Raw genomic sequence first — 13407 nt, 5'->3', positions numbered from 1 at the left:
GCCTCTCTCCTGGCTTGGCCTGGGCCAGTTGTGAAAGTTTCCTAATGCTTCCCATGATCCAAAGTGGCTGTGGGGACAGCCAGCACCGCCCGACTCTCCCAAGACCTGCTGCCTTCTGGCCTGGCCCTCCCACATGCAGCCCAAGGGTGGGTTTCTGTTGCTTTTAATTCTTTTTTTCTTTCCTTATTTGAAAACCACCAAGATAAAAAGGGAGTATCTCCTGCCATGTGCCCACTCACACCACATGCTGGAGGTAAACAGAATGACAAAATTGTGCTGTAGCACACTGCCCTGTATGAAGATTGCTGGGGTCTGTAGTGGGTCTGCAGACGAGTTAGTTGCTTTAAAGACTTAGCCGTGTACCTTTCAGACAGCCCCAAATTGTCAGGTATGTAAACAGGATGTGAAGAACCGGAACTTAGAACCGTAGCATACGGGCACCTACAGCAACAGCAAATAGCAAACAAGAAGGACACAGAAAGCCTGTCAGGGTCTGACACATGTACTATCGAAGATATTTATATACAATTTATATAAACAATAAAAGGCATTTTTCCATTTTGTCCGAACCCAGCCACGTAGGCATAGTGTTTCTCAGTCTGCCTCCACTTGCGTCACCACCTAAGTTCCACCGCAACGGTGTTTCTTCGTGCTTAACTTCATGAAAAGTGCTGCTGCATGCACTCTCGCGTGGCCTCATCCAGCTCCTCACCAAGGCTCCTTGCATCGGTCCCTTCTGCTGCATCGGGCCCCGCGCCCCACAGTGCGCTTTTGCTGTGGAGGAAAGGTGCGGCAGCAATTGCCGTTGCAAACAGAGCAGTGTGTTGTGCGTGTCCGATGCGCTCCGTTGTGCAGCACCAGCTCTCCAGGGAGTGTCTTGAGGACTGGCCCTGTGCATGAAGAACTGAACCTCTCCCATAGCACAGCTCTCTGGCTGCGTCCTGCTGCTGGCAACAGTGGCCTCTGCCTACCTGATGATCAGGAAGATGTCCGTGTCATCCTGCTGCAACCCAAACATCATCTCAGTCAGGAGGGCAGCTTTGGAACCGGACATCAGCCGGACCTTGCAGGAGCGCCTGGAGGGCAGCACTGTCAGACTGCAGTGTTCCGACTTAGGCAAACGCTGCCAGGCTGCTTTTAGCAATATCTGGAACCAGCGGGTGGTTTTCTCCATGTCCAGGTAGGGGCCAGTGCAGAGGGTGCCTAGGAGGCTGGCACCCTGATTTTCCATCAGCTCCTCCTTGGGGTGGTGGATGAAGCACAGCGCGCCCTCCAGCAGCTGTTCCTGCCCGCAGGTGCACTTCAGCTCTACGCGGAGCATGGGGTTCCTCAGCAGCTCCCCCTCTGTGGTGCCCCTCTCCATGTGGAAGGCATGTCCTTGGGGGGGCTCCAGGGGCACGAGCAAGCGGTAGACAGCGTAAGTGTTGTGGGGAATCCAGTCTTGTAAGGCAATGCCCACACTGATGGCTGGCTTCAGTCGTGGCACGAAACAGGTCCTGGGGAGTTCTTGGCAAACACAGAGAAGATTATTCAACAGCTGCTGCAGCATCACAGACAGTTCTGACAGATCCGGGGGGCACTTGGTTGAAACACTTGCCACATCCAGCACAACACTGGGTTCCTCTTCTTGGTCCTCCTTATGCGCCTTGTTTTGGGAGCTGCCCTCCTTGCTGCTGCTCTCTGGCTGATGGCTGCTTTTGCTGGGACAGCACCACAGCATAAAGCACAGGACCAGGGGTGCAGCAATGGCCCGTAACCAGAAGAGCTGCCGGGCAGCCAAGAGCAGGGCTCCCCAGGTAAAGCCGCTCTTCTGCTCCAGCTCCTGCAGCAGCCGAGACATCTCCTGGTTCAGCTGCTGGGCACGCTGCTGCATGCGCTCATGTGTGGCATCATCCAGCTCATCACCAACCATCTGTGGCTGGATGAGGCTTACTACCAACCAATAGAAGAACGTTGCAGCCATGGCCTGCAGGAGGAGAGAGAGAAGGGCTTCAGTGGGGCTGGGCAGGAGGGAGCTGGCTGTGGGAGCCGCAGGGAGCTGGGGGCAGGCAGGAGAGGGGGTGAGCCAGCTGGGCGGCAGCAAGGCCTGCGCCCAGCCCCAGCACCCGGGCGTCCCCATGCCCTGCCCAAGGCGCTCCCGCCAGCGGCTGGGCCCTCGATGCAGGGTGAAATAACTAAAACTTTGCACCCCGTAGTAGCAAACCCATATACGCTTTTAACAAAGTTGAGGATCACTTGATTTGGGTTACAGTGTTAGACTTAAAAGATGCCTTTTTCTGTCTACCCCGAGCTCAGGAAAGTCAAAAGCTTTTTGCTTTTGAATGGGAGTCTCTCAACAGAGGGAGAAAGGTGCAGCTAAGCTGGACGGTTTTACCACAGGGATTTAAAAATAGTCCCACTTTGTTTGGTAACCAACTAGCCAAAGAATCGGAACAATGGCAACAGCCACTGGGAGGTGGCGTTCTTCTACAATCTGGAGATGACTTATTAATAGCGACCGAAACAGAAGAAGAATGTGTACAACGGACGATCTCTCTTGTAAACTTCTTGGGTTTAAGTGGCTATAGAGTCTCCCAACAGAAAGCACAGCTGGTGCAAGAAAAAGCGGCATACCTGGGATACGAAGTCTCCGCTGGGCAACGCTCCCTGGGAAGAACAAGGAAGGAGGCTGTCTGCCAGACACCCAGACTGGAAACGGTGAGAGATCTACGAACCTTTCTAGGAACGACAGGTTCGTGTCGTCTATGGCTATATCAGTATGGACTACCTGCAAAGCCTTTATCTGATCCGCTGAGCACAACCCGAATCAACGTAACATGGACTCCCGAGGCAGACAAAGCATTCAAGGCTGAAATGAGAAGGCAGGGTGAGAGCCCACCCGCGGGGGCCAGCCTTTCTCCCCCAGCCCTCGTCCAGCCCAGCCTCCCGCCACGTGTGCACTCACGGCTGGCCCAGGCCTGCTGGCGCCCCTGGTAACTGTCCCCATTGTGACATCTGACATCCCAGGCCTGCTGGCGCCCCTGGTAACTGTCCCCATTGTGACATCTGACATCACCAGAGCGCATCACAGGCACGGCCACCGGCCAGCCCGGCCTTTGGCCCCAGCCCGCCTCAGCGGCTCACAGCTGCCCTGGTGTACTCCTTGAGGCTGGGCTAGAGTTAATTTCCTTCACAGCCGCTTGCCATGTGATACGCACGCTGCTATAGTTTGGACGTATTGTCATATAGAATCAGAGAGTCGTTTAGGTTGGAGAAGGCCTTTAAGATCACCGAGTCCAACCGCAAACCCAGCACTGCCAAGTCCACCAATAACCCATGCTGCGGTGCGCCACGTCTGCGCGTCTTTTAACTACCTCCAGGGATGGTGCCTCCACCACTTCCCTGGGCAGCCTCCTCCAGTGCTTGACAACCGTTTTGGTGAAGAAATCTTTCCCAGTATCAATCTAAACGTCCCCTGGTGCAACCTGGGGCCTTTTCCTCTTGTCCTAGCGCTTGTTACATGGGACAAGAGACCGACATGCACCTCGCCACAACCTCCTTTCAGGCAGCTGCAGAGAGCGCTAAGGTCTCCCCTCAGCCTCCTTTTCTCCAGGCTCAACACCCCAGTTCCCTCAGCCGCTCCTCGTCAGACTTGAGCTCCAGAACCTTCACCAGCTCCGCTGCTCATCTTTGGACGCGCTCCAGCACCTCAGTATTTTTCTTGTAGTGAGGGGCCCAAAACTGATCGCGCTGCTCGAGGTGCGGCCTCAGCAGTGCCGAGCACAGGGGGACCATCATTCCCTAGCCCTGCTGGCCGCACTATTTCTGACACAGGCCAGGGCGCTCTTGGCCTTCCTGGCCACCTGGCCACACTGCTGGCTCATATGCAGCCGGCCGCTGACCAACACCCCCAGGGCCTTTTCCTCCAGGCAGCTTCCCAGCCACTCTGCCCCAGGCCTGTAGGGTGGCGTGGGGTTGCTGTGGCCCGAGTGCAGGGCCTGGCACTGAGCCTTGTTGAACCTCATGGAATTGGCTTTGGACATCAACCCAGCCTGTCCACACCCCCCTGCAGAGCCTTTCTGTCTTCAAGCAGATGAACGCTCCTGCCCAGCTTGCTGTCGCCTGCAAACTTACTGAGGGAGCACTCAAGGCCCCCGTCCAGATCGTCGAGAAAGAGATTAAACAGAACTGGCCCTGGGACTGAGCCCTGGGGAACACCGCTTGTGGCTGGCCACCAGCTGGATTTAACTCCTTTCGCTACCACTCCTTAGGCCTGGCCACCCAGCCAGCTTTTGGCCCCGCAAAGAGTGCAGCCGTCCAAGCCATAAGCAGCTCGTTTCTCAGCAGAATGCTGTGGGAAATGGCGTCAAAGGCTTGTCAGACGCTCACAGCTTTTGACCCAGGCGGCTCCCTTGGTGCTGACCACTGTGCTTGTGGTCGAGGGTGTGCTCTTGGTGCCTTTGGGACAGCAGCGGGTGCGGGGTGGTATATCTCCCGATATCCTGGTGGCGGGACGGGGCCTCTCCACGGCAGGATCTCTGTGCTGCTGTGCCACTGCGAGAGGACATTGCTTCCAAAGAGATGTTTCCCAAGGGGCATGACGGGGTGCGGGTGGACGTTCCCCAGCAGGCAACTCCCGCTGCCGAGAGAGCACCGTCTTCTCCATGTCCAGCATGTTCACTTCTGCGGTACCAGCTCCCTGGGGAGTGTCTGGCACGGGCAGATTCTCCAGCCGGACCCCAGTGAACACGTGGAGGCACATCAGCGGTGCCTCCCGCTTGGTCCCTGCCCAGCCGCAGCTGCCAGGGAGTTTCTGAGCCTGTGTGGCATTGCCACCGTGGCCGTGAAAGTGTGAAGGGGAAGCAGGGTGACTATCATCTTTGCAGCCACTGTGGTCTTCAGCGGCCGCTGCGCTGGGATAGACCACTGAGAGGAGGATGCTGCCGCTCTCGTCAGAGGGCCGCGGTGCAGGCATTTCCCTTCCGTTTCGGTGTCCCGCATTCTGCCCTCTCCTGCCCTGCGGTATGAGGTCAGGTGAATGTCCCCAGCTCCCAAGAGACGCAGCTTCTCAAGGGTAGATCCACGATGATGGAAGCCAAAACCTTGAGCCCCAGCTACGCAGCCAGGCACTCTTCTATTCAGCATGTCTCCTCCTTGCTGAAGCCCCTCCTCTGCCTGGGAGGATGGAGGAGAACACCACCTGCGCTCCTGATTCTTTTAGCATTGCTCCGCGGGGCTACAGTTTGATTTGATGGTCCTCAGCTGCCTCGTCACAGCATCACTAGACCTTACATTGCATAGTAGGAGTGGACGATAACCTGTAGGCTTCAGCAGGCTTGGCAGCCTGTCGGTGACGTCACGACTGTGAACTCCTGGTGGGCAGCAAGCTTCTCTAGAGAAACTGTCTGGGCAGCAGACAGGTGCTTCGGTGCCTCTCAGGACAGACGCTCCAGCTGCTAATACTTAGGCGCTTTCCTGGTGGCACTGGTTCTGATGCAGGTGGCTGGGTGGGTGGCTCAACTTGGCCTCCTGGACTTCTCCTGGATCCTGTCCCTTACTCACGTGCTCTGAATGCCCCAATCGCAGACTACCATGCCTGCCTCCGAGCCCCTCTAACACCTCTGTGAAACCCCCCCGTTGCCTGGCAGCACCGATAAGTAACGGTAGCGAGACCAGCTCCAGGGTCGTTTACATCAAGAACGCGGCAGGTGGGACGTGATGCCACGTGATGCCATAGAATTGCAGCTGCTTTGCAAAATAATAGTATCTCTGAGTTAAAGAGGGATTGGTCAAATCATGTTGAGGTCTGAGAACCTCGTGTAAAGCCGTGTTCGGGGTGCCCCAGTTTGAATGGGACACCTCATGCGCACGAGTAAAGAATCACTCTTGTAAGTCCATACTTTGCCTCCCGGCCTCTCTCCTGGCTTGGCCTGGGCCAGTTGTGAAAGTTTCCTAATGCTTCCCATGATCCAAAGTGGCTGTGGGGACAGCCAGCACCGCCCGACTCTCCCAAGACCTGCTGCCTTCTGGCCTGGCCCTCCCACATGCAGCCCAAGGGTGGGTTTCTGTTGCTTTTAATTCTTTTTTTCTTTCCTTATTTGAAAACCACCAAGATAAAAAGGGAGTATCTCCTGCCATGTGCCCACTCACACCACATGCTGGAGGTAAACAGAATGACAAAATTGTGCTGTAGCACACTGCCCTGTATGAAGATTGCTGGGGTCTGTAGTGGGTCTGCAGACGAGTTAGTTGCTTTAAAGACTTAGCCGTGTACCTTTCAGACAGCCCCAAATTGTCAGGTATGTAAACAGGATGTGAAGAACCGGAACTTAGAACCGTAGCATACGGGCACCTACAGCAACAGCAAATAGCAAACAAGAAGGACACAGAAAGCCTGTCAGGGTCTGACACATGTACTATCGAAGATATTTATATACAATTTATATAAACAATAAAAGGCATTTTTCCATTTTGTCCGAACCCAGCCACGTAGGCATAGTGTTTCTCAGTCTGCCTCCACTTGCGTCACCACCTAAGTTCCACCGCAACGGTGTTTCTTCGTGCTTAACTTCATGAAAAGTGCTGCTGCATGCACTCTCGCGTGGCCTCATCCAGCTCCTCACCAAGGCTCCTTGCATCGGTCCCTTCCGCTGCATCGGGCCCCGCGCCCCACAGTGCGCTTTTGCTGTGGAGGAAAGGTGCGGCAGCAATTGCCGTTGCAAACAGAGCAGTGTGTTGTGCGTGTCCGATGCGCTCCGTTGTGCAGCACCAGCTCTCCGGGGAGTGTCTTGAGGACTGGCCCTGTGCATGAAGAACTGAACCTCTCCCATAGCACAGCTCTCTGGCTGCGTCCTGCTGCTGGCAACAGTGGCCTCTGCCTACCTGATGCTCAGGAAGATGTCCGTGTCATCCTGCTGCAACCCAAACATCATCTCAGTCAGGAGGGCAGCTTTGGAACCGGACATCAGCCGGACCTTGCAGGAGCGCCTGGAGGGCAGCACTGTCAGACCGCAGTGTTCCGACTTAGGCAAACGCTGCCAGGCTGCTTTTAGCAATATCTGGAACCAGCGGGTGGTTTCCTCCATGTCCAGGTAGGGGCCAGTGCAGAGGGTGCCTAGGAGGCTGGCACCCTGATTTTCCATCAGCTCCTCCTTGGGGTGGTGGATGAAGCACAGCGCGCCCTCCAGCAGCTGTTCCTGCCCGCAGGTGCACTTCAGCTCTACGCGGAGCATGGGGTTCCTCAGCAGCTCCCCCTCTGTGGTGCCCCTCTCCATGTGGAAGGCATGTCCTTGGGGGGGCTCCAGGGGCACGAGCAAGCGGTAGACAGCGTAAGTCTTGTGGGGAATCCAGTCTTGTAAGGCAATGCCCACACTGATGGCTGGCTTCAGTCGTGGCATGAAACTGGTCCTGGGGAGTTCTTGGCAGACACAGAGCATTCATCAGCTGCTGCAGCATCACAGACCGTTTCGGGGGGGCACTTGGTCGAAACTTGCCACATCCAGCGCAACACTGGGTTTCTCTTCTTGGTCCTCCTTACACGCCTTGTTTTGGGAGCTGCCCTCCTTGCTGCTGCTCTCTGGCTGATGGCTGCTTTTGCTGGGACAGCACCACAGCATAAAGCACAGGACCAGGGGTGCAGCAATGGCCCGTAACCAGAAGAGCTGCTGGGCAGCCAAGAGCAGGGCTCCCCAGGTAAAGCCGCTCTTCTGCTCCAGCTCCTGCAGCAGCCGAGACGTCTCCTGGTTCAGCTGCTGGGCACGCTGCTGCATGCGCTCATGTGTGGCATCATCCAGCTCATCACCAACCATCTGTTGTTGCTGGATGAGGCTTACTACCAACCAATAGAAGAACGTTGCAGCCATGGCCTGCAGGAGGAGAGAGAGAAGGGCTTCAGTGGGGCTGGGCAGGAGGGAGCTGGCTGTGGGAGCCGCAGGGAGCTGGGGGCAGGCAGGAGAGGGGGTGAGCCAGCTGGGCGGCAGCAAGGCCTGCGCCCAGCCCCAGCACCCGGGCGTCCCCATGCCCTGCCCAAGGGGCTCCCGCCAGCGGCTGGGCCCTCGATGCAGGGTGAAATAACTAAAACTTTGCACCCCGTAGTAGCAAACCCATATACGCTTTTAACAAAGTTGAGGATCACTTGATTTGGGTTACAGTGTTAGACTTAAAAGATGCCTTTTTCTGTCTACCCCGAGCTCAGGAAAGTCAAAAGCTTTTTGCTTTTGAATGGGAGTCTCTCAACAGAGGGAGAAAGGTGCAGCTAAGCTGGACGGTTTTACCACAGGGATTTAAAAATAGTCCCACTTTGTTTGGTAACCAACTAGCCAAAGAATCGGAACAATGGCAACAGCCACTGGGAGGTGGCGTTCTTCTACAATCTGGAGATGACTTATTAATAGCGACCAAAACAGAAGAAGAATGTGTACAACGGACGATCTCTCTTGTAAACTTCTTGGGTTTAAGTGGCTATAGAGTCTCCCAACAGAAAGCACAGCTGGTGCAAGAAAAAGCGGCATACCTGGGATACGAAGTCTCCGCTGGGCAACGCTCCCTGGGAAGAACAAGGAAGGAGGCTGTCTGCCAGACACCCAGACTGGAAACGGTGAGAGATCTACGAACCTTTCTAGGAACGACAGGTTCGTGTCGTCTATGGCTATATCAGTATGGACTACCTGCAAAGCCTTTATCTGATCCGCTGAGCACAACCCGAATCAACGTAACATGGACTCCCAAGGCAGACAAAGCATTCAAGGCTGAAATGAGAAGGCAGGGTGAGAGCCCACCCGCGGGGGCCAGCCTTTCTCCCCCAGCCCTCGTCCAGCCCAGCCTCCCGCCACGTGTGCACTCACGGCTGGCCCAGGCCTGCTGGCGCCCCTGGTAACTGTCCCCATTGTGACATCTGACGTCCCAGGCCTGCTGGCGCCCCTGGTAACTGTCCCCATTGTGACATCTGACATCCCAGGCCTGCTGGCGCCCCTGGTAACTGTCCCCATTGTGACATCTGACATCACCAGAGCGCATCACAGGCACGGCCACCGGCCAGCCCGGCCTTTGGCCCCAGCCCGCCTCAGCGGCTCACAGCTGCCCTGGTGTACTCCTTGAGGCTGGGCTAGAGTTAATTTCCTTCACAGCCGCTTGCCATGTGATACGCACGCTGCTATAGTTTGGACGTATTGTCATATAGAATCAGAGAGTCGTTTAGGTTGGAGAAGGCCTTTAAGATCACCGAGTCCAACCGCAAACCCAGCACTGCCAAGTCCACCAATAACCCATGCTGCGGTGCGCCACGTCTGCGCGTCTTTTAACTACCTCCAGGGATGGTGCCTCCACCACTTCCCTGGGCAGCCTCCTCCAGTGCTTGACAACCGTTTTGGTGAAGAAATCTTTCCCAGTATCAATCTAAACGTCCCCTGGTGCAACCTGGGGCCTTTTCCTCTTGTCCTAGCGCTTGTTACGTGGGACAAGAGACCGACATGCACCTCGCCACAACCTCCTTTCAGGCAGCTGCAGAGAGCGCTAAGGTCTCCCCTCAGCCTCCTTTTCTCCAGGCTCAACACCCCAGTTCCCTCAGCCGCTCCTCGTCAGACTTGAGCTCCAGAACCTTCACCAGCTCCGCTGCTCATCTTTGGACGCGCTCCAGCACCTCAGTATTTTTCTTGTAGTGAGGGGCCCAAAACTGATCGCGCTGCTCGAGGTGCGGCCTCAGCAGTGCCGAGCACAGGGGGACCATCATTCCCTAGCCCTGCTGGCCGCACTATTTCTGACACAGGCCAGGGCGCTCTTGGCCTTCCTGGCCACCTGGCCACACTGCTGGCTCATATGCAGCCGGCCGCTGACCAACACCCCCAGGGCCTTTTCCTCCAGGCAGCTTCCCAGCCACTCTGCCCCAGGCCTGTAGGGTGGCGTGGGGTTGCTGTGGCCTGAGTGCAGGGCCTGGCACTGAGCCTTGTTGAACCTCATGGAATTGGCTTTGGACATCAACCCAGCCTGTCCACACCCCCCTGCAGAGCCTTTCTGTCTTCAAGCAGATGAACGCTCCTGCCCAGCTTGCTGTCGCCTGCAAACTTACTGAGGGAGCACTCAAGGCCCCCGTCCAGATCGTCGAGAAAGAGATTAAACAGAACTGGCCCTGGGACTGAGCCCTGGGGAACACCGCTTGTGGCTGGCCACCAGCTGGATTTAACTCCTTTCGCTACCACTCCTTAGGCCTGGCCACCCAGCCAGCTTTTGGCCCCGCAAAGAGTGCAGCCGTCCAAGCCATAAGCAGCTCGTTTCTCAGCAGAATGCTGTGGGAAATGGCGTCAAAGGCTTGTCAGACGCTCACAGCTTTTGACCCAGGCGGCTCCCTTGGTGCTGACCACTGTGCTTGTGGTCGAGGGTGTGCTCTTGGTGCCTTTGGGACAGCAGCGGGTGCGGGGTGGTATATCTCCCGATATCCTGGTGGCGGGACGGGGCCTCTCCACGGCAGGATCTCTGTGCTGCTGTGCCACTGCGAGAGGACATTGCTTCCAAAGAGATGTTTCCCAAGGGGCATGACGGGGTGCGGGTGGACGTTCCCCAGCAGGCAACTCCCGCTGCCGAGAGAGCACCGTCTTCTCCATGTCCAGCATGTTCACTTCTGCGGTACCAGCTCCCTGGGGAGTGTCTGGCACGGGCAGATTCTCCAGCCGGACCCCAGTGAACACGTGGAGGCACATCAGCGGTGCCTCCCGCTTGGTCCCTGCCCAGCCGCAGCTGCCAGGGAGTTTCTGAGCCTGTGTGGCATTGCCACCGTGGCCGTGAAAGTGTGAAGGGGAAGCAGGGTGACTATCATCTTTGCAGCCACTGTGGTCTTCAGCGGCCGCTGCGCTGGGATAGACCACTGAGAGGAGGATGCTGCCGCTCTCGTCAGAGGGCCGCGGTGCAGGCATTTCCCTTCCGTTTCGGTGTCCCGCATTCTGCCCTCTCCTGCCCTGCGGTATGAGGTCAGGTGAATGTCCCCAGCTCCCAAGAGACGCAGCTTCTCAAGGGTAGATCCACGATGATGGAAGCCAAAACCTTGAGCCCCAGCTACGCAGCCAGGCACTCTTCTATTCAGCATGTCTCCTCCTTGCTGAAGCCCCTCCTCTGCCTGGGAGGATGGAGGAGAACACCACCTGCGCTCCTGATTCTTTTAGCATTGCTCCGCGGGGCTACAGTTTGATTTGATGGTCCTCAGCTGCCTCGTCACAGCATCACTAGACCTTACATTGCATAGTAGGAGTGGACGATAACCTGTAGGCTTCAGCAGGCTTGGCAGCCTGTCGGTGACGTCACGACTGTGAACTCCTGGTGGGCAGCAAGCTTCTCTAGAGAAACTGTCTGGGCAGCAGACAGGTGCTTCGGTGCCTCTCAGGACAGACTCTCCAGCTGCTAATACTTAGGCGCTTTCCTGGTGGCACTGGTTCTGATGCAGGTGGCTGGGTGGGTGGCTCAACTTGGCCTCCTGGACTTCTCCTGGATCCTGTCCCTTACTCACGTGCTCTGAATGCCCCAATCGCAGACTACCATGCCTGCCTCCGAGCCCCTCTAACACCTCTGTGAAACCCCCCCGTTGCCTGGCAGCACCGATAAGTAACGGTAGCGAGACCAGCTCCAGGGTCGTTTACATCAAGAACGCGGCAGGTGGGACGTGATGCCACGTGATGCCATAGAATTGCAGCTGCTTTGCAAAATAATAGTATCTCTGAGTTAAAGAGGGATTGGTCAAATCATGTTGAGGTCTGAGAACCTCGTGTAAAGCCGTGTTCGGGGTGCCCCAGTTTGAATGGGACACCTCATGCGCACGAGTAAAGAATCACTCTTGTAAGTCCATACTTTGCCTCCCGGCCTCTCTCCTGGCTTGGCCTGGGCCAGTTGTGAAAGTTTCCTAATGCTTCCCATGATCCAAAGTGGCTGTGGGGACAGCCAGCACCGCCCGACTCTCCCAAGACCTGCTGCCTTCTGGCCTGGCCCTCCCACATGCAGCCCAAGGGTGGGTTTCTGTTGCTTTTAATTCTTTTTTTCTTTCCTTATTTGAAAACCACCAAGATAAAAAGGGAGTATCTCCTGCCATGTGCCCACTCACACCACATGCTGGAGGTAAACAGAATGACAAAATTGTGCTGTAGCACACTGCCCTGTATGAAGATTGCTGGGGTCTGTAGTGGGTCTGCAGACGAGCTAGTTGCTTTAAAGACTTAGCCGTGTACCTTTCAGACAGCCCCAAATTGTCAGGTATGTAAACAGGATGTGAAGAACCGGAACTTAGAACCGTAGCATACGGGCACCTACAGCAACAGCAAATAGCAAACAAGAAGGACACAGAAAGCCTGTCAGGGTCTGACACATGTACTATCGAAGATATTTATATACAATTTATATAAACAATAAAAGGCATTTTTCCATTTTGTCCGAACCCAGCCACGTAGGCATAGTGTTTCTCAGTCTGCCTCCACTTGCGTCACCACCTAAGTTCCACCGCAACGGTGTTTCTTCGTGCTTAACTTCATGAAAAGTGCTGCTGCATGCACTCTCGCGTGGCCTCATCCAGCTCCTCACCAAGGCTCCTTGCATCGGTCCCTTCCGCTGCATCGGGCCCCGCGCCCCACAGTGCGCTTTTGCTGTGGAGGAAAGGTGCGGCAGCAATTGCCGTTGCAAACAGAGCAGTGTGTTGTGCGTGTCCGATGCGCTCCGTTGTGCAGCACCAGCTCTCCGGGGAGTGTCTTGAGGACTGGCCCTGTGCATGAAGAACTGAACCTCTCCCATAGCACAGCTCTCTGGCTGCGTCCTGCTGCTGGCAACAGTGGCCTCTGCCTACCTGATGCTCAGGAAGATGTCCGTGTCATCCTGCTGCAACCCAAACATCATCTCAGTCAGGAGGGCAGCTTTGGAACCGGACATCAGCCGGACCTTGCAGGAGCGCCTGGAGGGCAGCACTGTCAGTCCGCAGTGTTCCGACTTAGGCAAACGCTGCCAGGCTGCTTTTAGCAATATCTGGAACCAGCGGGTGGTTTCCTCCATGTCCAGGTAGGGGCCAGTGCAGAGGGTGCCTAGGAGGCTGGCACCCTGATTTTCCATCAGCTCCTCCTTGGGGTGGTGGATGAAGCACAGCGCGCCCTCCAGCAGCTGTTCCTGCCCGCAGGTGCACTTCAGCTCTACGCGGAGCATGGGGTTCCTCAGCAGCTCCCCCTCTGTGGTGCCCCTCTCCATGTGGAAGGCATGTCCTTGGGGGGGCTCCAGGGGCACGAGCAAGCGGTAGACAGCGTAAGTCTTGTGGGGAATCCAGTCTTGTAAGGCAATGCCCACACTGATGGCTGGCTTCAGTCGTGGCATGAAACTGGTCCTGGGGAGTTCTTGGCAGACACAGAGCATTCATCAGCTGCTGCAGCATCACAGACCGTTTCGGGGGGGCACTTGGTCGAAACTTGCCACATC

At 56.3% G+C, this 13407-nt stretch overlaps 1 protein-coding gene across 1 annotated transcript; it reads right to left on the bottom strand.

Annotated features, from left to right (window-relative positions):
- Positions 1-832: 832 nt before the first annotated feature.
- On the bottom strand, positions 833-1963 carry LOC130152441 (inositol 1,4,5-trisphosphate receptor-interacting protein-like 1). The gene has a single exon (XM_056345989.1). It carries the CDS (start codon positions 1961-1963, stop codon positions 968-970), a length of 996 nt encoding a protein of 331 aa, XP_056201964.1. The 3' UTR covers positions 833-967.
- Between the last annotated feature and the right edge of the window lie 11444 nt (positions 1964-13407).

Source organism: Falco biarmicus, chromosome 7 (genome assembly GCF_023638135.1).
Source record: "Falco biarmicus isolate bFalBia1 chromosome 7, bFalBia1.pri, whole genome shotgun sequence".
In the NCBI taxonomy this organism is placed as follows: Eukaryota; Metazoa; Chordata; class Aves; order Falconiformes; family Falconidae; genus Falco; species Falco biarmicus.
Note: the sequence above shows the minus strand (reverse complement) of the source record. Positions and strands in the feature narration are given on the sequence as shown.